We start from the raw sequence: 27,425 nt of genomic DNA, 5'->3' as shown, positions 1-27,425 counted from the left end.
AAGCTGTGGAAATGGCAAGTCATTTTTATATACAATACCTCCTTCACAATCATTCAAAATTCAGCTGCAAAGAGTACGAAATGCTGAATGGGCCATTTTAGGCGTGGAATATGTGCAGCCTTAGAGACCGCCTGGAGACCTGCCCCAGCCGGGAATCCATGGTCAGAACAAACTATGGCTATGGGCTTAGCAGCCACTCCATTTCTAATGCCCAATCTGATTCCTCCCCAGGATCAGGGATCAGGAGGTGGGGCCTGAGCATGAACCATGGAAGTTCAGAGGGGCCTGTCAGAGCTGCTCGGCAGCAGCAGCTGTGCCCTAAAGAATCAGCCCACCTGTAACCTGAAAAGAAGTGTCTTGTTTCTGCACCCCAGCAGGACTCTAGATGCAAGACTATGTGTGAGGAAATTTGTCTTTTCCAGGTTTCTGGAATTTCAAGTTATGTCTATGTTATAATCCCCATAAGTCCTGACTTCATATAGGGCCAACATTTAGGTAAAATCAAGGCAGTAAATGAACTTCTTGGGAGATATTTACATTCACATAAGCCAATGTGCCAGGTCAGATCACATTTCCCAAAGGCAAGATTCCAAAGTGTGGTGGGAAGAGGAAGAAACACAGGTAGACAATAGCTCACCTGTGAAGCAGAGTGAGCTTTGAGTAAACCACCACCTTACCCCTAACTTAAGCTTTCACAACACGGTTCAGGTAAAATTTCACAACCATTATGAGAGTTAAGTATGATCTGGAAAGACAAACATTTAGCCAATTTGTGGGGAAATCTGAGTATCCATCTCCTAAATGGTTAAAGACGCAACAGATTAACAAAGATGATGATAAATGACAGTGAAGACCTCTGACTGCAGTTTGCAGGCACAGTTGCAATTTCCACATCACCCAGAAGGAAAGTAGCTCAGATGCTGTTGTCAGACAAGACAGTGAGATGCCAGGTCCCCAGTTTCACACAATCCTGAAAAGTACAAGACTCTGCTCAAGGAAAAATGAGAAGACATCTCACTTCCTGCTGAAAAAAGTATTCTGAAGAAGCAGAAGCTCTAGATAAGCAGCAGCCAGGTAAAGAAGCAATATTTTCAATTTAAGCTGCTTGGTTTTGTCTTTCAATGAGGAGTTTATTTATTAATAAAAACTGCATATGTTTAAGGTTACAACATGATACTTTGGTATAAATACACACTGGGAAATGGTTACTGTAGTAAAACCACTTAAAGTATCTACTACCTAATATAGTTATCCTATTTAACATGTGTGGTGAGAACATTTAAGATCTACTCTCTTTGAAAATTTCAAGGATACAATACAGTTAAATAAGGATTTTTTTTAAAACAGTCTAAGGCAAAGACATATCCAGGATCAAGTTTATACAGAGCCCTTCAGCTCTTGACACTGATATATCTGTGGCAATACCTTTGTAAAGATACCTGAAAGCCTCACTCTTTTTATACTAGTTTAGACAAGGGTAAACTATGGAATAATTTCATGGCATTCCTCAATACAAAATCACTAAACACATTAAATCAGTTCTTATTAAAACTGCTACAATGCATACTAAAAATAAAAGGAAATATTGTATTAAAATAATTTAAATGAAGAGCAACAAATTATCTCTAGAATTCATAAAACAATGTAAAATTTCAAGTTTCATCTCAAATATCCTATCTTCTTTCATACAATTAACAAAAATTATCTATAAAATATAAGGAGTGAGTCTATATGTAGCATGAATTCTCTTTATATTTTTCCCTAGCAAACATAATTATATTGAATATAATTAGATGGGTCTTTTAAAATTAGAATCAGTCCCTTTATCAAATACATTCTCTGCTCTTAGATATAGTTTTATAGATACAATCTCTGAAGCTCACTTTTAAATACAAATTTGATGTACCTGAAGGTATTAATGAACAACAACAAAAAATTTCCGTAAACAGCACTGTGGGATTTGGGCATGAAGACATTGAAAATCAACTTGATACTTTTCATACTTATTCTTGAATATTAATTTAATATTTTACAGTACAAATTTAGTGGTTATTATGTGACAGCCTATGGCTAAAAGTTGTCAAGGACAGCCCACACGATCTCAAAAGAAAACTTTTCATTATTTATTGGTAAAGTTTGCTTCAACAACAACAAACTTGGCTTGATGCAAAAGCAAACTTCTCTAGGAAGGTGTAAACAATCCCAGATACAAAATTTGTAATTTACAGAGAACTTTCCCCAAATGTTCCTGATCCCTCAAGACAGGAACACACCGTGGTACCGAGCGACACTCACCTTGCGGTAGATCATGTGGCACACGGCTACTCTCACCCTCATCCCCACACGCTGCATGTGGTAGAAGCACAAGTGGTGCAGAACGGCCCACACGAGCACACAGGCGCTCAGCCCTGCCGCATAGCCGTAGGCTTCGTGCAAAGTGGCAGAATCGGAAAGATGGTACTTTTCAACATAGCTAATCATTTTCCCCAAAAATATGGGTTGAACTACTCTGGTGCCTTCCTAAAAGAAAAGAAAAAAGTCTTAATTAGAAATGTCAGTTTTTCTTTACATAAGATTTACTTTTATCATTAGCATATTTAAAATACATTTTGACAAAATGCTACATTCGTGACTAATTTAAAAGTATGCAGATTTATTATCTCCTATAAGACAAGCAGGCAACAGTTTAACCTTAAGGCAAAATTTTCCATTCAAACATAGTAAAGCCTTAGTACATTGTGCTTAGCACCCCATGGATGCTCAACAAATATCACGAACAGGCTCAATACCAACTGAGCCTTAAGATGAATAAAGAAAAAGGTGGCAGAAGAAGAGGAAGAAATCTGCTTCCACAGGAACAAGCCTGCTGGCAGCCTGCCCCTGTCCCCCATACTCTCAATGTCCCAGCCCAATAGAAAGTCAATGTGGTTCACATATGGGAGACACGCTTTCATCACCTTATTCATGAATCCTTATGAAGCGAGACACTGGCACAAACACATCCACCCTTTTCTACCCCAAACTCCACACGTAGATCCAGGGAATGGAAACCAGCTTTGGCTGGAATACCACAAAGAAACCAGGTTTGGCAGCTCTGCAGGCTCTCAGCTCCCGAGAGCACTGCCTCACTACACCTCTACCCTCTAGAAGTTGGAATGTTCCTTGGAGTAAAAAATTAAACATGGTGGAGGCCAAGCTAAAAAATCATGTCTCCATAGTTCTTGATCCACCATCCACTGAAGTTGGTGGTTTGGAAGAAATGTTACCAATCCTCTCTTTCCCAAGGCCTACACCGATTGACTCAGAGTGCACTGAGGCTTCCACCCTGAGTAAGACTTAGGGAAAGTAAGTTTCTTTCCCAAAGAAAAAGGCAAAGGAACGGCAACACCTACCCACCCTGCCAAACAGCCACTCCACCTCACAACCTACTTCCTCTCTCTAGTCACCCCTGAAGGCCCCCTTCTTCACCTTCAAGGAAAATCACTCAACAATCCAAGTTACCAAAACTAAACGCCTTGGGCCGCAATATCATTTCCTCCACAGACTTCTCAAAAGACAAAATGTCAAAAGTTTGGAAGTCTTTCAGGAACAGGACTTTTCCTTTTTTGGCAATCCCGCCTTACTAACACAGACAGGGTAAGCTTTGCTTACCTGACCAGTATGCTTTGATAGCTCTCTTCTGTCTGTCTGAAGCTAAGGAACCCACACACAAGAGGAGGGAAGGAGAATCCATAACACCAAACACCAAAAAAAAAAAAAAAAAAACAAGCATTTTCTGCTCAGCCAACCAGTGCTTGATCAGGATATTTATCAAAAGATGTCCCCATCCCTCATATGGGGGTCTCATTAAACCTTAACATTCCTGTCTTGTTCTACACAAATGGACACATGCACACACACACATGTTAACAGGCTGCACCAACTGCCTCTCCCTCCATGAACTCATGGAGATTTTCATCCACGATAGAGGATAAAGGGAACACTATTTAGTTGAAGAAGTGTAAGTAAGATGATCAGACCTGAGTAAAATATAACTGATACATTTCCACAATGTCCTGTCATCCATCCCAAGAGGCACAGAGAGCTCTTGGAAGAGTTCTTCACACAGTGGATTGTCAAACACACTGTTTACAGTTTCCTGAGATGGAAATGTGCAGGCTCACCCAGAGAAGCAAGAACATCAAACTGTACACACAGGCAGTCCCAGCCCAGGTGCTGCCAAGGGCAGTCCAGTGCTGGAGCCACAAACCACCAGAAGCCCAGCAGTAATATCTGCCATCCAAAACTTTCCTGAAACTTATGATTCTATTTGGGAAACACTGTTGCCTGTTACTCAGCTCTCCATTTGAGCCCAACATCCTTGTAATTATAGGAGAAATAAGAGTAATAGCACTCACCTAAGATAATATGGATAAATTCAATAAATCCAGCAAACAGGAGTGTAAATAAAGGCAGGTCATTACTGCCTAAGCACATCTGGAGTTTTTCACTGAGAAACAATATTTAATAACCTAATTAATGGACTTCCTTGGTGGTTCTTTAGCTAAGACTCTACACTCCCAATGTAGGGAAACTTGGTTCGACCCCTGGTGAGGGAAGTAGATCCCACATGCAGAAACTAAGACCTGGCACAGCCAAATAAATCAATATTAACAAAACAAAACCAAAAAACAGTTGGAGAAATAGCCTCATTAAGGTATAATGCCACTTCATGGCTCATATCTTCCACTCATCTATGAATTCTTTTTATTCTTGATAATGATTATTATTTAATTGGGATAGAAAATTTCTTATCTTTCAAAAAGATAGCAAAGGACTTCAAACATGAACTGTTACTGATGCAATTTGGGGGGAGAGTCATTTATTATTTTGGGACTTTCTCCAGTGGCTCAATGGTAAGGAATCCATCTCAATACAGGAGTCACAGGAAATGCAGTTTGAATACCTGAGTTGAGAAGATCCTCTGGAGGAGGAAATGGCAACCCACTCCAGGATTCTTGCCAGGATAACCCTATGGACAGAGAAACCTGGCGGGTTACATTCCCTGGGGTCACAAAGAGTCAGACACAACTGAGTGACTGAGCACACACACACAACTTTGCCTCCAGCAAGGAGCTGTCACGGCAATTCAGAGAAGTGATGAAAAGTATAACATACAAGGAATTTCCATTCTGGCATAAGTTGCAACTATGGAAAACAGAAAATTGATATTATGCTCCATATGGAAAATAGCAGCAAGTAAAAAACAATTTTCCAGTAATTTCTCTCAAAAAGAAAAAATAGAAAGTAAAATAATGAATAGCACAAAATAATGAAAACAAAACCCCAAGTACATATAGAGAGTAAGAAGACACATATTAAATATGATTCTTCAAAGCTTCCGGAACACACAGAGCAGACGTGACTGAGGCCATGAAAGGTAGACTGAGTAAATCCATCCCCTCCACACACAAAGAAAGGTTAGAGATGGAGAGCCGGACAGCTGGCAGCAGCATTTGTAATCTGTGAGTGTTTCCATTTCTGACATTTGGTAAAACTGTCTGAGGCAAACCAGGCAAAAGTTTGTCCAGCTACCAGATTAACTCCTGCATATGCTCAATGCTCTAGTCCAAATATTAACTCCAAATGAAACAGTGGTGTGAATCCCAAGGGTAGACTGAATTTCAGAAGACTCTGCTTGCCTTGGAGAGTCTCTCAGAGAGGCAAGGAGTGGCTGTGGCTCACCCTGGGGACACAGACACTGGTGGCAGCCATTCCCGGGAGCTGCCCCCACCACATGTACACTGGTGTGGGCAGACACCACCAAGGAATTCTCTCATCTGTACATTCCCGATTCTCACCATCAACTAATAAGAAATAAAACAACTGAGAAAATATTCATTATCAGTCATGAAGCTAACCGAATTAAAACTTTCTTGATAAGCAGGAACAAGGTCAAACACTGTCCCTTAAACCTTTCCTCTCTGACATCAATCTATACCACATGTATATTCTTTCCACAAACCAATTGAGAATATAGTTCTTATTCTTTCACAAGAATTCTTCACAGCTCTGAAATCATAAAGGATCTTTAAAAGAGCTGAATTTAATACCGCAACATCCATTATTCAGGATTATCTGACAGTCTGAGTCTCTGAGGCAGACTTTTTATTTTGGCCACACCCTGTGGTATGCAGAATCTTAGTTCCCAGTCCAGGGATCAAAAACCCTCATATCTGCATTGGGTACATGGAGTCTTAACCACCGGACTGCGAGGGAAACTGGTGGTAGCCATTTCTTGACAGAGTCCTTGGTATTCAGCCTCCTGAAAGCACCTGATATTGGGTCCCACCTTTTGCTTCTTAGAATAACTTCTTGCAGGGTTCAGTTAGAAACTAGAACTTCTGCAGTGGATAGAATTCCTCCTCCAAGTTAAGGTACTTGAAACATTTCTCACCCAATTTCCTCACATCTCATTCATGGAAATAAACACACAAAAATAGAAACAAGCTGACAAAGAAAAACACTTGAGTGAAACATATAAGCAGAAAAGAGTGAGCTTGTAGGGAAAAATTGAACAGGCAGTTAATCTTTAGAACTGGGGGAGTTCTAATGAGGTGGATAAAACTGGAGCCTATTATACAGAGTGAAGTAAGCCAGAAAGAAAAACACCAATACAGTATATTAACGCATATATATGGAATTTAGAAAGATGGTAATGACAACCCTGTATGTGAGACAGCAAAAGAGACACAGAGGTATAGAACAGTCTTTTGGACTCTGTGGGAGAGGGATGGGGGGATGATTTGGGAGAATGGCATTAAAACATGTATAATATCATATAAGAAACGAATCGCCAGTCCAGGTTCGATGCAGGATACAGGAAGCTTGGGGCTGCTGCACTGGGATGACCCAGATGGATGGTATGGGAAGGCAGGTAGGAGGAGGGTTCAGGATGGGGAACACATGTACACCTGTGGCAGATACATGTTGATGTATGGCAAAATCAATACAATATTGTAAAGTTAAAAAAAAAAGAAGAACTGCGGGAGTTCTAAAGTAGAGTTGAGAAAAATCCAAAGATGAGGAGAAAAAGCAGTGAATCTGCGAAATCATACCCACCAGCATTCTAGATATCCTAACCTTCACTCCTCTTTTACACAGTGGTCTTCATCCTGACTGCACCTTAGAATCACCTGGGTGGGGATAAGGGCACTCTGATGCCCGAGGTCCAGCCTCCAGAAACTGGTTTAGGTTCAACTGATTAGGGTGGAGCCTGAAGATTCCTCTCCCTGGAAGAGTCTGGATGCAGAAACTAACCCCATGTAGGCATCTGCTAACCTCCACTCTTGCATTGTCTTTGCATCTGAGCCTGGAATGGCTACAGACCTGCTATGAAGGAGTTACAATGATCACAAAGAGTTTTAACCAGAGTCCCATGACACATTTCATGCTTCCAGAAAAATCTTTATAAACCCAAGTCCAGAGATTACAGCATTGAAATTGAAAATTTTCATTCTGCATGGTAGGAAAACTAAAATTTCAGATAAAACCATATTTAAAAAACATTAATAAACAGATGAGTCAAAATTAGCCTGGAAAGTTATCTCTAAAAGGAGAAGGAGAATTAGAATACAGCTAACAAGGATATCAGCCTTCTTTAAAAGTAGCCTTGTCTTGATTTTGGAATCATGAAAGCATTATACAGAATTATAATTATAAAAGAACTAATTTTTTGAAAAGCAATTCCTAAAATTTCAGAGTAAATTTAAATAAAACTACCTATATATCTACCCATCCTGTTGGTTCAAAGAGCCATACAAAAAAGAACTATCAAAAGTGGTTTTAAACAAAACAATTTGAAAACACATTCTCTGCATGATACACCCATGTGAAGACAGAATAACTGCAAAAAGATAAATTTTATGTTTTCAGAAGTCACATTATAAGGTAAAACAAATAAATAATTATGTTGATATCATTGAGAATTGGGCTTAGACATGGGACAAAGAGAATAGATGATGGGAGAAAAGAGATACAGATGTAAGCAAAATAAGATTAAGTAAAAAACTAGTGTCCTGTATCTGATTTGGATTGGAAACACCCATATAAACATATTTGTTTACCTTAAAAATGTATTCTAACTTGGTCTAATGAAAAAAAGCCAAAAAACAATAAGCAAGAGCAATATCCCCTCTAACATCCAGATTATAGTCTTTAAATACCATTTCACACTAAAAGAAGACAGGGCTGCTTGGAGAAATGGATGATTCCAGGGCTGAGCAAATGCTGTACAAAATGAACTAGAAACATCCTGTCACACCAAAAACAAAAAAACCAAAACAAGCAAAAAAAGACATTAAAAAAAAAAAAAAAATAGCCAAGACTTCTAGAGTGTGTGCAAAAGACTTAGGACCCAACCTGAATATACTCCCACTGCCCAAAGATGGCCCAAGATTGACATAAGCATAACAAATAAAATGGACTGAAGTAGATCAGAAATGCTTAAATCCATGAGCTCAAACTGACATTCACAAAACCAAACCAAACAACCAACCATGAAAACTCACTAGTCCCTCTCCTCACTAGAGGAGAACCAATTCCCCATTTTGAAAACAGGTTTTAAAAACGGAAAAAATTATTCTCCCTACTCTCCCTATAAACACTATAGTTCAATGTTAACTAAAGAGCTTAGAGCATCCCCACTTTGCAACCCTTAATAAATTAATGGACCTTGAGCAAGGATCATGAATAGCTCCAACATCACACACACACACACACACACACACACACACACAAAAGATGTTATATACCTTATAAGGGGGATATACAAGCCTACCTCCTACATAGACGAAAGGGGTGAAGAAAATCCAAATGAGCTATATTGAACTTCTAGACCTAAACACCTACCTAAGGTGCCAGGGGAACAAGTTAATTGAGACAGTGGGAGATGCGATCAGCCAAATCCAGACTGTGGGAATCTCTACAGGTCAAACAACCTAGAGGTTTGGGGTGGAGGGGAACAGAAAGGCAATCTGAATAACCTGTGTCAGCCAAGTGTACCTTATTTAATACTGCTTCCAACAGAAGAGGGGAAAAAAGACAACTGTGAGCACTGGCTAGATACTAATGATATTAAAGTTAATATTTATGCATAAAACAATAAAGTGAAAGTGAAGGCGCTCAGTCATGTCCAACTCTTTGTGACCCCATGGACTGTAGCCTACCATCTTCCTCCAACCATGGGATTTTCCAGGCAAGAATACCGGAGTGAGTTGCTATTTTCTTCTCCAGGAAATCTTCCCAACCCAGGGATTGAACCTGGGCCTCACACATTGTAGGCAGATGCTTTACTGTCTGAGACACAAGGGAAGTCTATAAAAATAATGTTTAATGTAAATATGTTTAGTGGGGGGAGATTCCACATCTTTTAAAGATACATACTAAAATATTTATGGGTAAAAATGATTTGATGTCTTGGAACTTCTTTAAAAGAATCTTGGGAAGTGAGGGTGAGTTTTAGATGAATCAAGACTGCTCATTATGGCAATTATTGAAGCTGACTTAGGGTGACATAGGGGCTTATTTCCCTTTATCCTTCTGAGTTCTTAGCTGAGGATCCCTGTAATAAATGACAGAATATCAAGAGAAAATCAAACAGAAGTTTATTAACATGTATATTTCTGATATACATGCGAAATATCAAGAAGAACTGAGTAACTCCCTGAGATAGCCCAAGCCACCACTTTAAATGCCATCTCCCCCTAAAGACAAAAGAAAAGGTGATGGAGCACCAATGAGAGGTTAGCAGGAGAAGCAGCTTAAACTACAGCAGGGTTGGCTGTGTTATGCAGATTTCATCCTTCTTGAAGACTGTCCTTCAACAGGATTCTGCTGTGATTTAGAGCCATCCTTCTTTTTCTGGTACAGAGAGGGAGACACCTTTACAAATGGAGATTTCCTTTATCTGTGTAAATGTCCCTCAGAAGAATAACTTCTACTCTGTCTTCAGAGTTTCTCCTGTGTCTATTTCTGAAAAACACAACCAACTCACAACAATTTTTCTGCCAGAATGCCCTATTCTGGAGTGACACGTTGTGTTACCCTTTCATTCTATTCTATTTTTGTATTTTTGAAATGTTCTTAAAAATCTACAGGAAATTAAAAAGGAAAAAAAAAAAAACACTATAGAAATCAGGTGACAGAGGGGCCAGAGCTGTTTCTAGAAAAGCAGCTCCTCTTGGCTCTGAGCCTCAGTGGAGGCTGTGGGAGGAAAGGACAGAACACAGAGAACATGGGTCTAGCAGTCAGAGCACAGTGCCTCAGAGACCAGGTCGGCCACCTGCCAGTCACAGGACCCCAAGCCCACCGTGTGCCCTCTTCGGCCCCCAGGTCTTTATCTGTGAAAATACCTGCCTTGCCTCCCTCAGAGGACTCCTGGGACAACTAAATGAGTTACAACAGCTCAGAGTGCTCTGAAACCACCATAAAAACAAGGGTTTCTCATCACTTTTATTATTAGAAGTCCTGGTAAGAGATTTATTCTTAATGGCAGAGGCTGGATTCACAAAGGCTTGGAAAACTCATTGTTCCTCACAGGAGACCACAGTGGAACAAGAACTCTTGAGAAAAGTCATGTGTAAAACCAAATTTTCTAGACTATAAAGTTTCACTTCTACCCAGATTGCTGCAATTTTTAACCATTATGAATGCAATCTTTCAAAAAGAGTCTCCTACTTCCCTGACTACATAAAGAAAATGGATTGAAGGGGGTGGAGGAAACAAGTGAAATAGGTGAGGGAACTTAAGAGGTACAAACTCCAAATTATAAAATAAGTAAAAGGGGACTGGGGACAAAAAATAAATATATAAACTTTTAAAAATAAGTAAATCATGGAATTATATAACATAGGAAATATATTCAATAATATTGGAATACTTTTGCATGATGACAGTTGGTAACTACACTTATCATGTACTGTATAAAATATTAAATCACTAATGATGTATACCAGAAACTAATATAACATTATAAGCCAATCATACTTCAATTTTAAAAAATTCTTTTAATTTTACATTAAAAATTTACATATGCTTAGAAAAAGAAAAGAAGGTGGATATAAAACCCTAATTTATAACTCAAGGTCATCACTGTGGATATTACTAACACCTAAAATTCTGGGAGTTGGTGATGGACGGGGAGGCCTGGCATGCTGCGATTCATGGGGTCGCAAAGAATTGGACACGACTGAGCGACTCAACTGAACTGAACTGAATGGCTAATGGCTAATGTTATGCTCTTAGGAACCAGCAGGGCGCACACAGCAGGTCTGCTCGGCAGGTCTCTTTCTGCTTGGCTCAAGGCCCCCTCCTTCTCTCCCTTGCTGTGTGGTCCTCAGTGGTTGCTGTCAGCCCACAGTGTCTTTGCCACCAACAGACACTCCCCAGACTCCTGGGTTGAGCAAAGTGAGGGACACATGGAAGAAAGGACTGGGAAATAAATGCAAAGATCACTCAGCTCTTGGGGAACCAGCCGTGAGTTGAGGCACAAAGGCCACTGTGGGATGCAGAGGATTCTGTTTACTTCCTGCCCATTAGCTGAGCTCCAAAGTGAACATTTACACACACACATGCTTCCCACAGCCTCCACCTGGACCAGAGACCATCAGCAAAAGTGGCTTCAAACAAAGGCCAAGTGACCAGACAAGGCTGAGCCACTTCTAAGAGTCCTGGGAAAAGGACACAATTCCCGGCAACACCTCCCCTCTCAGGGGAAGGGACTGGGTGAACCCACTCTGGCTCTCTGAGGTCACCCCACTTACACAGCAGCAATGGAGACCTCACCTTTCAGAGAGAAGCACTGATGACCTGGGGAGGTGGTCTCTGTGACTCAGGCCCAGGCAGAGGCTTCAGGCTCCTCCTCTCCACACTGAGGGCCCCGGGCAGGTGGGGACCTGTCCTCTCCACCCACAGTACCCGTGGAGGTGCACACAGGGGCCAGGGGTGCTGGGAGCTCTCCGGCTGTTCTGTTCTAATTAGGGGTGACCAGCAAGTGCTCCACAGCCTGGTACTTGTTTCTCTGAGAGGAAGAGATACTCCTCAGTTCTCAAAGGACAGCCCATGGAATTCTCCAGGCCAGAAAACTGGAGTGGGTAGCCTTTCCCTTGTCCAGGGGATGTTCCCAACCCCGGGATCAAACCCAGGTCTCCCTCATTTCAGGCAGATTCCTTACCAGCTGAGCCACAAGGGAAGCCCTTCTCATAAGACAGAGATTTTCATATCTCAAAATCCTAAAACCCTAAAAGCCTCACTCTGGACTGGCATCACCCTGCTTTCTCCCACTGGGGCTGCCAGGAGTACCTGGGAGGCCCTGCTCATGCTGTGGGTGGAAAGACCGCACTTCTTGGGATCATGGATGATCCACAGGGCATTCTGTGCACCTGAGGGATTAAAAGAGGGCCGGAGATCAAAAAGGAAACATGTTTGTGTTTTAGAAAATCCTGGGCTGAGTTTAGATCTTCCACCATCTAAAATATAAAGAATAACAAGCAGTATAGATTGATCACAACACGGGAAATTGCTTCATAAAATCAATTATTTAACTAACTAGCACTGCTACTAGTACTAGCAGTACTGCCACACAGATGAGCCCCTAAATTTAAACTCCCCACTTCTCCGCCATGACCACCCAGAGACCAACCTCCTGAAAGGGCCCAGGGCTCTACCAGTTGCACGTTATGCAGCCCCAGGCCTGGCCTTCCTGGACCCCAGCAGGAAGTATTAATGGGGCTGGACAACTTTGAAATCAACACTCCCAGCACCACAGTGGGGAGGATTCCATCTCAGGAAGAACCCCAGATCCTGTGGCCTCTCTCTCTATGTCTGTTTCTCCCATGAGCTGCCACAGCCAAGACCCAGAACTCATATTAGAATGGGATCCATCCAAGGCTTAGTGACCCCACTCAAGGGGCTAACAGCCCAGAACAGCAAGAAAAACCAGTAGCTCAGTTCAAACCCAGCCACATGGGCTCTGCTTTGAACCCACCTGACTTTAAGACTCTTTTGCATCTTGTACCAAAGAGAAACTAGAGAACCAGCGACAGCAGAAAGAAACCTGCTCCAGGATATGATCCAGCATTAAACCCTGAGGCCACTCATCCAACCAGGCACCTGGCATGAGCCACAGGCAGACACTGAGGCCCCAGGGTTTCCTGATAAGAATTCATGAGAGCTCTGCTGTCTGAGGTCAGGAAATCCTGCACAAACAGGCCACACCAGCTTGCCACCTGTGTATTTCAAACAGACTTACTGTGACTATGCGGAAATTCCATGACTGGGACAGCTGCACACGGGACAAAGAAGGGCTGGGGCAGCCCGACGGGCTCCTGCTCCCTCTCCCACTCCTGTCCTTCACAGGGCACTGCAGTAGCTAGGTGGTCAGTGCCCTCTCAAAGGCGGCACCCTGCCCCACATACCTGTCCCACCCTCTGGCACAATGGCCAATCCTCTTCTGAAATCAGTGAGAACTCCATCCCCCAGGGCCATCCAGTCACCTGGAAGCTGACAGGTTTTCTGTCTCTCCAGTTGTGTGGGGTGGACTTCACCTGCCCAGCTGCCCACTGCCCACAGTGCCCTTCAGTCCAGCGCAGCCTTTAAACAAGAGCCACGCCTCCCACCTGTAAACCACCTGGCCCACCCACCACACCCCCAACACAATGGACTGAGGACAGCTCACACCTTCTCCACCTCCTCCATCCCTTTCACAGCACCTGCATCTTCCACCCGTCCTGCTCTCACACACTCACACGCCGCCCGTGTCCCTAAGGCAGAGCTAAGGGACCACGGAGAGCACGAGCCCCCCAGGGGGGTCTGCAGCAGACCCCCAGCAGGCTCAGCCAGAACAGGGCGGCTGACGGCACTGTGTCCCCAGGTGGATTGTCCTCTGGGGGATCTTGACCCAGGATCTTCAGGGTCACAGGGGTCACTGACCTCACAGCTTTCTGCCTCTGGTTTGCCCTGCACATTCCCTCCTATACCCTCTGCCAATGCCAGGATACCAGGATCCCCCTTCAACCAGGAATCTGCTCCCACAACCAGGGAAAGAAAGCAGCGTGGAGGGTGCACAGAATTCACGGTGAAGCTGGAGCTCCTCCCCACGGGGGCTTTGCTCACAGTTCCAGCCCACGGGGAAGGGGGCAGCCTGGGGAAAGGTGTGCTCTTAGAAGTTCTGGGCAGCTATTGTCCAGATGCTGGGTTCTGTTCCCCTGGAAGAGGAAAGGCGATGATATCTTCTTAGAAAAGCATTTATCAGATGTGACCTGGTCAAGGTAATAATCTTTACCTTGTTAAACTATAACAAAGTGCCATAAAAGGTACTTTATTCTGGGCTCAGGTCCAAATTACCTTCCTCTAAATCACAGGGCACATATTGCCTGAGGCTGTTGGAATCTTCTTTTGGTCAAAGATCAGTCAGCCTTTATACTGAACACCAGGAACTTTCTACCATAATATAAAATGTCTTTTATTTCAAGGCCATCCTTCCACAACACTCTTTAACCAGTTAAAAGAACAGTAACCCCTGGAGTCCAGTTCTCGCCATTCTAGAGATGAATACAACCTCTGAGCTCTATCATATTTCCATGAGTGTTTATCCTCAGACCTTAGACCACTGGGTCTCCCCACTGGTCCCTTCCACCTCAGTACAGAGACACATACACCAAAAAGCAGTGCACAGTATGAAAATCTTTTACCTCCAGAAATGTAAACATTCCCCAAATTAAATAGGATTTCCAGTAACACTTTATGACTGCTTTCATTAAGGAAGGCTCCTGTGCATCCTTCTGGGCTCTCTTCAGTTCTTGATCCCAGTACCTGTGATACAAAACAAAGCACAGTAAAGAACAGCGTGTCCACCAAAGGGAAAATGGGAGAGGGACAGAGGGGAAGATAAGCCTTCACTACAAGGCACTCTATGGCTGCCCCATAGATGCTGGCTAACTGCTCACAGGGCTCCTAAAAGATAAGCAGTGCAGACTCTGAAGCACCAGAGAAACAGGCCTTGAGGCAAAAGTTCCAGATTCTGGAAACAAGTTCCTGCCAAGATTTGCTGGATTCACAGGTCACAAGCAGCTCAGGTGGGCAGACTCCCTCCTCCAGGGACACCACCTACGGGGATAGAGCTCGGCCTCCAGGGCCGTGGCTGTGGGCTCCCTCCATGCCCACAGATGCACAGGGAACTCGGGCCTCCAAAGTGGGCTAAGCCCAGGGTCAACTGAGTGGCTGAGCGTGCAATGTCAGGAGAGGAGTCTCAGAAGAACCCAGAGGAAGGCAAAGCCTCCCTCAAACCTTTAGCCCCACGTGGAAATTCTCACTCTTTCTCCCCTTCTCCCTGATGTCTGTGCTCACCCTTGCAGCTCTTCTCCGAGGTGCTGGGAGCGATCTTCTGGAAGCACCGAGTACATGTCATCTGGTTCTAATTTCCGTTTGTGACCAATTTTAAACAAGGGGTTTAGCCACCTGTTAAAAATTAAAAGGAGAGTGACATATATCCAAATTACACATCTCTAATTAGAAACCTACATTCATGGACATTGTTAAAAAAAAGTCTACATTTTAAATATATAAAGATATGGGGAAAATTAGATATATGCTTACAAACACACATACATTCTAGGTATAGGAAAGTCATGCTGGCTTATATATTACATAATTAAAGCAGCCTCTTTGTGGCCTACTGAACATACATTGTACATCTGCTTTAATTATTAAGAAAAAAAAAATGTTTAGAAATCAAATAAAGTAACAGTGGGTCAGGCATGCAGAATAGAGCCGAATGGCCATTGTGGGTAAGGCTGCAGATATGTTCCTGTATTACTGAGGACTTAAATCTTCTGAAATGTATCAGATTGAAGGATACCTACATGCACTGCTGCTGCTGCTGCTAAGTCGCTTCAGTCGTGTCCGACTCTGTGCGACCCCATAGAAGGCAGCCCACCAGGCTCCCCCATCCCTGGGATTCTCCAGGCAAGAACACTGGAGTGGGTTGCCATTTCCTTCTCCAATGCATGAAAGTGAAAAGTGAAAGTGAAGTCGCTCAGTCATGTCCGACTCCTAGCGACCTCATGGACTGCAGCCCACCAGGCCCCTCCATCCATGGGCTTTTCCAGGCAAGAGTACTGGAGTGGGTTGCCATTGCCTTCTCCCCTACATGCACTAGTGGTAAAGAATCCGTCTGCTAAAGCAGGAGATGTAAGAGATGCTGGTTCGATCCCCAGGTTGGGAAGATTCCCTGGAGAAGGAAATGGCGACCCACTTCAGTGTTCAAACCTAGAAAATCCCATGGACAGGGGAGCATGGTGGGCTCCAGTCCATGGGGTCACAGTCGGACATGACTGAAGTGTCTTAGCACCAGTAATATTCAAAGAAGTTGCAAACTTGAGGTCTCAAGGTCTCCTTAGATCAGTTGTCAACACAGAGAAGTTTTTACAGGGAGTTATCTTATGGACACAACACCCTGAGTCTAACAGGCTCTGGACCCGGAACTACTTACAGTCCTGTCAGACTCCCCTCAGCCAGAACACTCATGTGAGCCTCTTTCTGAACCCAACCTTCTGAAGACAACCTCAAGATAAGTAATAGCTTCCCAACTAAAATGCGATTGATTCTTCTTATGGTCCTCCTCGGCATCACTCTCGGGAAAATTCATTTATTTTTAAAAGTAACATTCAAACATCCAAAAGGGCTGGAATTTTACTGATTGTTGGATCTGTCACCATCAGCCTCAGTTGGGGAATAAATATTGCTCACCAGACTTTCAGGGAACTTTAGCTGACAATATCACCAAACTACGGTTTAATTCCACCATGCCCAGGTTTCTGCCCAGGGACATCAAGGTTGCCCCCACTGCCACCACACCCCTTCAAAGACATATGTGTTAGTCAAATCCCTGTTTTCTGGGGGTCCAACCAACCATTTACTATGAGCCCTCCACCTACAGGCATGGCCGACTCTAGATAATTACCATGCTTAAGGGCTCTGGGGACAGGATCATACCAAACATGGAGGGGCCTGGCCATGCGCAAGTACCCTGGATGGAAGGGCACCACCATAAGCCTAAACAAGACTCAATAAAATTCAAAGACCGTGTGTGTGCCCCTGAGGGATGTTTGTTCCTTGAGGACCTTGTAGCAAGGGCCACCCATGTTGGGCCATCAACCATCTCCAAGAAAACTACCAGGGGACACTGGGCTATATGTGGTTCACACCCAGATCAAGGTTACATTCAGATTTTAATTACACTTGCACAACCTGTGAATCAAAGGGGGCCATTCATCTAGTCAGGAGGGGAGCTGGACTGGTAATAGCAGTTGTCACTCTTGTAGGATCCCTGGTGAGCCTAGCATGAGAAAGAATTTATAATACCCTAAGTATAAAAAAAAGAAATTAAAAAAGTCAGAGACTGGCCTAGGTAAGTAGAGAACCCAGTTCTAACCTTAGAATGACAAAATCTTCACTAGAGCCTCTGGCCCACATGACAATTGATCACTGCAAAGCTCGACTACCTGCTGGCTGATCAAGGGGGAATTTGTGCCCCAACCATTTCCTGCTGTTTTTATGTTAACACTTGTGGTTAGATAGAAAAGAGCACATCCCAATTGCCAGAGAAAACTGCTTGCAGACAAAGACAAATATCATACGGTATCACTTATACACGGAATCTTAAAAAGCAGTATAAATGAACTTATCTACCAAAGAGAAACAGAGTTACAGATGTAGAAAATGAACTTATGGTTACCAGCGAGGGAGGGAGGAAGGGACAAATTGAGAGACTCGGATTGACATACATAAACTACTACATACGTATCCAACTCTTTGCAACCCCATGAACTGCAGCCCGCCAGGCTTCTCTGCCCATGGGAATTCTCCAGGCAAGAATACCTGAGTGGGTTGCCATGCTCTCCTCACTGGATCTTCCCAACCCAGGGATCTAAGCCTGGTCTCCTGCACTGCAGGCGGATTCTTTACAGTCTGAGTCACCAGGGAACTATATATAAAAGACATAACTGATAAGAACCTACTGTGTAGCAGAGGGAACTCTACTTAATACTCTGTAATAGCTTTTATCTTTTTTTAAAGAAAAGAACCTTTTAAACATAGTGGATATATGTCTATTGATTTACTTTGCTGTACTCCTAAAACTAACACAACACTGTAAATCAACTATACTCCAATAAAAATTCTTCTTTAATAGAGAGAAGGTCACTTGGCCAAATACTCAAAACAGAAAGGGCCTGGCTGAACAAATTTGTGACAGGAACAAAAGAAGGTTCCCCAGCTTCCCTGGGCTTCTAAGGCCATTCTTAGAACCCCTTACATTTATTCTCCTTTTCTGGCTCTTCGGCCCATGATTCTTCAATTGTCTCATTAGTTTTATCTCTTAGAGAACTGAGACAACCAAGTGGCAGATGGTCTTTACCCAAGGCTATGAGCAATTGGGACTCTAGCCTGGTGACAATCAGATTCATTTTGGTGGAATCAGGAGAAATCCGCTCCTCTAACCCAAAGCAAAAACAACACCCAGTTGTGGATGTGACTGGTGATGAAAATAAAGTTCGATGCTGTAAGAACAATATTGCATAGGAACATGGAATGTTACGTCCGTGAATCAAGGTAAATTGGAAGTGGTCAAGCAGGCGATGCCAAGAGTCAACATTGATATTTTAGGAATCAGTGAACTAAAATGGGGTGAAATGGGTGAATTTAACTCAGATGACCATTATATCTACCACTGTGGGCAAGAATCCCTTAGAAGAAATGGAGTAGCCATCATAGTCAGCAAAAGAGTCCAAAATGCAGTACTTGGGTGCAATCTCAAAAATGACAAAATGCTCTCTGTTCGTTTACAAGGCAAACTATTCAATATCATGGTAATCCAAGTCTATGCCCCAACCAGTAATGCCAAAGAAGCTCAAGTTGAATGGTTCTATGAAGACCTACAAGACCTTCTAGAACTAACACCCCAAAAAAGATATCCTTTTCATCATGGGGACTGAAATGCAAAAGTAGGAAGTCAAGAGATACCTGGAATAACAGGCAAATTTGACCTTGGAATACAAAATGAAGCAGGGCAAAGGCAAACAAATTTTTGCCAAGAGAATGTACTGGTCATAGCAAACACCCTCTTCCAACAAAACAAGAAAAGACTACACATGAACATCATCAGATGGTCAATACCAAAATCAGATTGATTATATTCTTTGCAGCTGAAGATGGAGACACTCTATACAGTCAGCAAAAACAAGACCAGGAGCTAACTGTTCAGATCATGAACTCCTTAGTGAAAAATTCAGTCTTAAATTGAAAAAAGTAAGGAAAGGCACTAGACCATTCAGATATGACCTAAATCAAATACCTTATGATTATAGAGTGGAAGTGACAATAGATTCAAGGGATTATATCTGATAGCAGAGTGCCTGAAGGTCTATGGACAGAGATAAGTGACATTGTACAGGAGGCAGTGATCAAGACCATCCCCAAGAAAAAGAAATGCAAAAAGGCAAAATGGTTGTCTGAGGAGGGCTTACAAATAGCTGAGAAAAGAAGATAAGAGAAAGGCAAAGGAGAAAAGCAAAGATATACCCATCTGAATGCAGACTTGCAAAGAATAGCAAGGAGAGATACGAAAGCCTTCCTAGTGATCAAGGCAAAGAAATGAGGAAAATACTAGAATGGGAAAGACTAGAGATCTCTTCAAGAAAATTAGTGAAACCAAGGGAAAATTTCATGCAAAGATGGACACAATAAAGGACAGAAATGTTATGAATGTAACAGAAGCAGAAGATACTAAGAAGAGGTGGCAAGAATACACAGAAGAACTATACAAAAAAGGTCTTCATGACACAGATAACAATGGTGGCATAATCACTGGACAACAGCCAGACATCCTGGAACATGAAGGCAAGTAAGCCCTTGGGAAGCATCACTACGAACAAAGGTAGTGGAGTTGATGGAATTCTAGCTGAGGTATTTCAAATCCTAAAAGGTGATGCTTTTAAATTGCTACATTCAATATGCCAGCAAATTTGGAAAACTGAGCAGTGGCCACAGGACTGGAAAAGTTCAGTTTTCATCAATCCCAAAGAGAGGCAATTCCAAAGAATGTTCAAAGTACCACACAATTGCATTCATCTCACACGCTAGCAAAGTAATACTCAAAATTATCTAATAGTACGTGAACCATGAACTTCCAGATGTTAAAGCTGGATTTAGAAAAGGCAGAGGAACCAGAATCAAATTACCAACATCTGTTGGATCACAGAAAAAGCCAGAGAATTACAAAAAACATCTACTTCTGATTTATTGACTATTGCTAAGTCTTTGACTGTGTGGATCACAACAAACTGTGCAAAAATTCCTCAAGAGACAGGAATACCAGACAACTTGACCTGCCTCCTGAGAAATCTGTATGCAGGTCAGGAAGCAACAGTTAAAACTGGACACGGAAAAAGAGATTGGAGAGAGGAGTATGGCAAGTTTGTAGAATTCCAGAAAAAAACATCTATTTCTGCTTTATTGACTATGCCAAAGCCTTTGACTGTGTGAATCACAATAAATTGTGGAAAATTCTTCAAGAGATGGGACTACCAGATCACCTAACCTGCCTCTTGAGAAACCTGTATGCAGTTCAGGAAGCAACAGTTAGAACTGGACATGGAACAGACTGGTTCCAAATAGGAAAAGGAGTATGTCAAGGCTGTATGTTGTCATCCTGCTTATTTAACTTATATGCAGAGTACATCATTAGAAAGCCTGGGCTGGATGAAGCACAAACCAGAATCAAGATTGCCAGGAGAAATTTCAATAACCTCAGATATGCAGATGACACCACCCTTGTGGCAGAAGGTGAAGAAGAACTAAAAAGTGTCTTGATTAAAGTGAAAGAGGAGAGTGAAAGAGTTGGCTTAAAGCTCAACATTCAGAAAACGAAGATCATGGCATCTGGTCCCATCACTTCATGACAAATAGATGGGGAAACAGTGGAAACAGTGGCTGACTTTACTTTTTTTGGCTCCAAAATCACTTCAGATCGTAATTGCTGCCGCAAAGTTATGACCAACCTAGACAGCATATTAAAAAGCAGAGACATTACTTTGTCAACAAAGGTTGATCTAGTCAAGGCTATGGTTTTTCCAGTAGTTATGTATGGATGTGGTAGCTGGACTATAAAGAAAGCTGAGTGCAGAAGAATTGGTGTTTTTGAACTGTGGTGTTGGAGAAGACTCTTGAGAGTCCCTTGGACTGTAAGAAGATCCAACAGGTCCATCCTAAAGGAAATCAGTCCTGGGTGTTCATTGGAAGGACTGATGTTGAAGCTGAAACTCCAATATTTTGGTCACCTGATACAAAGAGCTGACTTATCTGAAAAGACCCTGATGTTGGTAAAGATTAAAGGCAGGAGGAGAAGGGGATGACAGAGGATGAAATGGTTAGATGGCATTACCAACTCAATGGACATGAGTTTGGGATAAACTCCGGGAGTTGGTGATGGACAGGGCAGCCTGGTGTGCTGCGGTTCATGGTGTCGCAAAGAGTTGGACATGACTGAGCAACTGAACTGACTGACTGAACTGATGGCAGAAAGAAAAGAAGAGCTAAAGAGCCTCTCAATGATGGTGAAAGAGGAGAGTGAAAAAAGCTGGCATAAAACTTAACATTCAAAAGATGAAGATCACGCATCTGGTCCCAACAGTTCAGTTCAGTTCAGTTCAGTTGCTCAGTCATGTTCGACTCTTTGCGACCCCATGAATCGCAGCACGCCAGGCCTCCCTGTCCATCACCAACTCCCTGAGTTCACTCAGACTCACGTCCATCGAGTCAGTGATGCCATCCAGCCATCTCATCCTCTGTCGTCCCCTTCTCCTCCTGCCCCCAATCCCTCCCAGCATCAGAGTATTTTCCAATGAGTCAACTCTTCACATGAAGTGGCCAAAGTACTGGAGTTTCAGCTTTAGCATCATTCCTTCCAAAGAAATCCCAGGGCTGATCTCCTTCAGAATGGACTGGTTGGATCTCCTTGCAGGCCGAGGAACTCTCAAGAGTCTTCTCCAACACCACGGTTTAAACACATCAGTTCTTCAGTGCTCAGCCTTCTTTACAGTCCAACTCTCACATCCATACATGACCACAGGAAAAACTATGCATAGCCTTGACTAGACGGACCTTTGTTGGCAAAATGATGTCTCTGCTTTTGAATATGCTATCTAGGTTGGACATAACTTTCCTTCCAAGGAGTAAGCGTCTTTTAATTTCATGGCTGCAGTCACCATCTGCAGTGATTTTGGAGCCCCAAAAAATAAAGTCTGACACTCTTTCCACTGTTTCCCCATCTATTTCCCATGAAGTGATGGGACTGGATGCCATCATCTTCGTTTTCTGAATGTTGAGCTTTAAGCCAACTTTTTCACTCTCCACTTTCACTTTCATCAAGAGGCTTTTTAGTTCCTCTTCACTTTCTGCTATAAGGGTGGTGTCATCTGCATATCTGAGGTTATTGATATTTCTCCTGGCAATCTTGATTCCAGCTTGTGTTTCTTCCAGTCCAGCGTTTCTCATGATGTACTCTGCATATAAGTTAAATAAGCAGGGTGACAATATACAGCTTTGACATACTCCTTTTCATGGCAAATAGATGGGGAAACATGGAAACAGTGACAGACTTTATTTTGGAGGCTCCAAAATGACTGCAGATGGTGACTGCAGCCATGAATTAAAAGACGCTTGATCCTTGGAAGAAAAGTTATGGCCATCCTAGACAGCATATTAAAAAGCAGAGACATTACTCTGCTGACAAACATCTGTATAGTCAAAGCTGTGGCTTTTCCAGTAGTCATGAATGGATGTGAGGTTTGGACTATAAAGAAAACTGAGCACCGAAGAATTGATGCTTTTGAACTGTATTTTGGAGAAGACTCGTGGAGTGCAAGGAGATCCATCCAGTCAATCCTAAACAAAATCTTTCCTGAATTTTCATTGGAAGGACAAATTCTTTGGCCACCTGATGCAAAGAACTGAGTCATTGGATAAGACCCTGATGCTGGGAAAGATTTAAGGCGGGAGGACAAGGGGACGACAGAGGATGAGATATTTGAACGGCATCACCATCTCAATGGACATGAGTTTGAGCAAGCTCCAGGAGTTCACAACGGACAAGGAAACCTGGTGTGCTGCAGTACATGGGATCGCAAAGAGTCAGACACATTGAACAACTGAAATGAACTGAACTGAACTCAGTATGTGACAATGCCTATGCTTAGCAGGTAGCAAGATCAGAAGATGAACCTTTGCCCCTTCAGAGTCCTTCAGTAATAAGGAGCAGTAAAAAGGAAAGGCTGATAACCCAGAAATATATCCCTGTCCCTCCCTCGAATGGAAACCAACTGCTCTTATCTGAGTTTCAGGCTCAATCACAAAAGGAAAGAAAAAAATAAGAACTGATTAGAACTAGGTAGGACCCAAATGGCAGAAGCTCGAACATCTAGTAGACACAGAGCCTCATTATGCATCCAGTATAATATATAAGCATGATAAATTACACACCAACCAGGACCACTAAAGTTGACAATGGCTATAACAACAAAGCAAAGAGCTCATACAAGGACTAAAAAGGAGTGCTACCTTAATTTCAGGTCCAAATCACACTGCATTTTTGGGTAAGCCATGAATATTCCTCCCTCTCTTAACCTGATTCCCTTCTTTTTACTTCAAGCCTCCTATATACCTAGTTGGACTGAGAGGTTGACTTGCAAACTAAGTCTCCGCTTTTCCATTCTTTGGTCACTGAGCAAAGCTTGTGCTCTACCAGTCACACCATCAGTTTACTTATTGGTTGTGGGAATCTGAGGGAGAAAGAACCTCCCCATCATGATAAGGGGTCTCATCCTGGGCTAGGCCCCTGGCACAATTCCAGGCAACCAATTCCATGACAAGCACAACAGTTACATACACAGGAAACATAGACCCCAGAACCAGACTTCCTGGTTTGAGATCCCACTCCACCACTTACAAGCTGTGTGATGGTAAGCAACTTACTCAACCTCTATGCTTCAGAGTCTTCAAGCATGAAATAAGAGGTAATAGCTCCTTCCTCCCCAGCAGGAAAACTGGAAATGGGTGCCAATGAAACTGGAAGTCTTCACCTTCCATTTCTATGCACATACATTTTCAAAGTCAACAAACAGAATGTGCTTTGAGAGTTTCTTGCCTTACTTGACGTTAAAGAGACATTTGTCTACTTTGCTATTATTTATGGTAACCACACACATATTCCTTCTTCTAGGTCCTTCTTTCCTAAAGGGTGATCAAATAGCCAAGGGATGTAGCTACATGCAATGAATACACCACCATCAAAACAAACATAGGAGCTGCCATCCCCCTGGGGATCCCCTAGGCTGTCCAATAAAAGAAGTATCAGAATTTGTGGAAAAGATAAATGGGTTATCTTTAAGACCTAATAATCACCCAAGTGGGATTAAAATCCAAAGGTTCAGGCCTACATATCTGTAGTCCCAGCTGTTAGATGAAGACTTCAATTAAGAGCTTTAACTCTCTGCAGTGCTTTTCATCTCTGTGTTTCCTCCCAGCTCATGGACCTGTCAGTGGTTTCAGGACCAAAGGACTCCTGGGCAGGACCACCTGCATCAAGACTGTGCACTGCTTCTCTGAAGGACAGAGATCTGGATAAGATGCCACAGGTTTCAGGGACCCCATCCCCAGGGTTTGGTTCTCAAAGGTAGAAGTGGAGATATTCACAATAGGGCCAGGGGCTGTGGTCAAATACATACTCTACTCCTGGCCGTGTGCCCCAGGCAAAAGCAACACATGTTCCAGAATAAAGTCCCTATTCATTTCATACAAAACAATAGTGTTTTGTACACACATGAAATTGGCCAAAACTAGGTACTAGGACATACAGGACCACACAGGGAGTAAAGGAGGGACAGAAAGAAATACATGGTCATAGACAGGGGGAAAGAGGGAGTGTAAGGAACATGGGAAAAGGTGGGGACGTTATTGGAAGATGGCAAAGATGCAGGGCACTAAATAGATAAAGAAAATTGTTCACAAGCTGCTTGCTTGGGGGTGGGGGGGCGGGGGGAGTTGCAGCTTATTTCAGAACTGACAGCGAATTCCTGAATGGTTCTGAGGCCACTGAATAAGGTGGAGGTAGGGAGCCCAGTCCCTTCTCCTGCTGGGCAGTGGCTCCCCCTGAGCAACCTCCTTGCCTTCTGCTCCTGCTGCATCAGCTCTCAGGCTCCAGGGCTGGCTAGGCGGAGAGCAGCAAGGCAGGGAGACTCAGTTCCCCTGACACCAGGTTCCTTGGTACCCCTCCCAACCCTACCCCTCCCAACGTCCCAACCCCACCGGCCCCAGGCACCCAGGCATGCTCCCTCGCCTTGTCCCTTGGTCCCCAACAGAAGCCGACAGTGTCAGGCTTGCCCCGCAGTGGAATGTCACAGCTCAGACAGGGCACTCACCAGACAAACAGGCGCGAGCAGAAGTTCGCCTTCTGCACCGGGCTGGTCTTCACCTCCGCGGACACAGGCAGCATCTTGCCAGCCAAGGTGGTCACAGACCAGGGTCTCCCTGCTCAGGCGGCGGTGGGGCTCCTGCTGCTCCTGGAGGCGCCGGCGGGGATGCTGGAGACTGGCCGCCTCACAGGTCCACTGGGCCGGAGCCTGAGAACATACTGCTTCTGAGAGTGGAGCACCCTTTGTGCACCAGGTCCGCCTCCCAAGACTGAGCAGCCTCCAGGCTCCACCTCTGAGGCACCCTTTCTGTGCAGGTGTTGCCACAGGCATAGGATAGAGACAGTGTGCCACGTGTGGGACTGCAGGACCAAGAGACAGCCAGGTAGATGCTTCCAGAAGCCTCACGCAGGTAGGAGGCAAAGTTATCAGCTCTTTGATAAAGGCAGCAGGCTGACTGCGGGGCACAACCAGCCCAGCTCCCAGGAACGCAACTGGCTGCAAAATCTGCGGAAGTTCCTGCTCTGAGCCCAGGCACTCACCCAGAAGGTGGAGACGAGAGGCTCAGGCCCTGCCCATCTCTGCTGCTCAGAGGCTCCCCATGGGCTGCAGAGGAAACCTGGAGAAAGCTAGCAGAAGGAGATAGAAGCCTCCTCTCTGGGCCCTCTGCCCTCATCAAAACCAAACAAGGGCCCTGTGGGAAGTTCTCCAACTGTAATGAAGCAGAACCTAGTGGGGCCTTCCTGGGATAGATCCTACCCCAACCCCATGCCCTCTGCCTGTCTCTTGTTTGTAGAAAATCTTCAGTCTCCCAGGCCTCATCTGAATCACAAAAGGCTGGCTCAAGAATTAATGACTGGAAAAATGTGAACAAGTAATAAAAAAAAATAAAATAAAATAAAAAACTTTATCAATAGATTAGCCATACTGCAGTCACAGAATCTTTAGTTCCTCCCAGAAGGCTACAGATAATATGTTTGGTACACATTCCCGAGTTGTTTTGCAGATGCTAAAAAGTCCACCAGGTGGAAGAAGTTAACTGCATGATGACCATGATAAACTTGAACCTAAGGATTTATGATGATAACCCCTGTTGCATTACCGTGCTCCTCAACATCAAGCAGAGAATAGTGCATGAGCTAAATCAAGTACTCTCCACTCTCTCCCCTAGACTGCCTTTAAAAAACCTCCCCTGAAATCCACTGGGGAGTTCCAGCCTTCTGAGCATGAGCATCCTTACTCCTTGCTTGGCCCTTGCAATAAACCTTTCTCTGCTCAGAACACCAACATTTCAGTTCATATCACCTCAGTGTACATTGGGCACAAGGGCTTGGTTTGGCCAATACAAACCAGGCACCAAACATTTGACGATGGCCAACAAAAGGGTTTAGCACAGATTATGTTTGTAGAGCTATAAGACTTAAACAAATGTAACAAAAGATTAGAAGACTTCAAATGATTTCGAAACATGAATTCATTGGAGATTGCCACAACATGTGAGGTGTCTTGCATCTTACACGTTACATTGTGGGGGGACCTCTGTGAGCTTTTTGCTGCCTTCTTTGAAGAGGAATTTGGGACAGAAAGATTGCCTTATGATTTCTTTCATCATGAGCTCAGGCCTGCCTAGTGGAGTAATAGTGGCAATATGTTATAGAATACAGGTTATGTGCATTTGTGGGAAACTTAATTCACTTTTAACTCCCACAATGCCCTGTTTAAGAAGGTATTATCTCTGTTTTACAGATGAGAAAGATGAGGCTCAAGGACAGCATTCTCCAAGATCTTTGAATCAGTAAATGATGAATTTTGATTTGGATTCAAGTCCAAGTCCAGCATGACTGTCTCACTGTTGGATGGTCAGTGTGTGAAAAGTGTCTGGAATATGCTATCTGAATGAATCAATGCTGTAGGGCTGAAATA

At 43.4% G+C, this 27,425-nt stretch overlaps 1 protein-coding gene across 2 annotated transcripts in view; it reads right to left on the bottom strand.

The window, feature by feature from the left end:
• LOC109567083 (ATP-binding cassette sub-family C member 4-like) overlaps positions 1-26,179 on the bottom strand; it is a 206,945-nt gene extending 180,766 nt beyond the window's left edge. The window contains exons 1-4 of one of the 2 annotated variants that reach the window (XM_070800398.1): positions 25,512-26,179; positions 15,385-15,495; positions 14,730-14,850; positions 2,296-2,520 (exon numbers count right to left, since the gene is read on the bottom strand). In XM_070800398.1, the coding sequence (XP_070656499.1) occupies positions 2,296-2,520; positions 14,730-14,850; positions 15,385-15,495; positions 25,512-25,585 (531 nt within the window). In that variant the 5' untranslated portion in view covers positions 25,586-26,179. The remainder of the gene's footprint in view (positions 1-2,295; positions 2,521-14,729; positions 14,851-15,384; positions 15,496-25,511) is intronic. The other variant, XM_070800397.1, reaches the window with a different exon arrangement.
• Between the last annotated feature and the right edge of the window lie 1,246 nt (positions 26,180-27,425).

This window comes from Bos indicus, chromosome 12 (assembly GCF_029378745.1).
Source record: "Bos indicus isolate NIAB-ARS_2022 breed Sahiwal x Tharparkar chromosome 12, NIAB-ARS_B.indTharparkar_mat_pri_1.0, whole genome shotgun sequence".
Lineage (NCBI taxonomy): Eukaryota > Metazoa > Chordata > Mammalia > Artiodactyla > Bovidae > Bos > Bos indicus.
The sequence above is the reverse complement of the archived record's forward strand: the minus strand, read 5'-3'. Positions and strand labels throughout refer to the sequence as shown.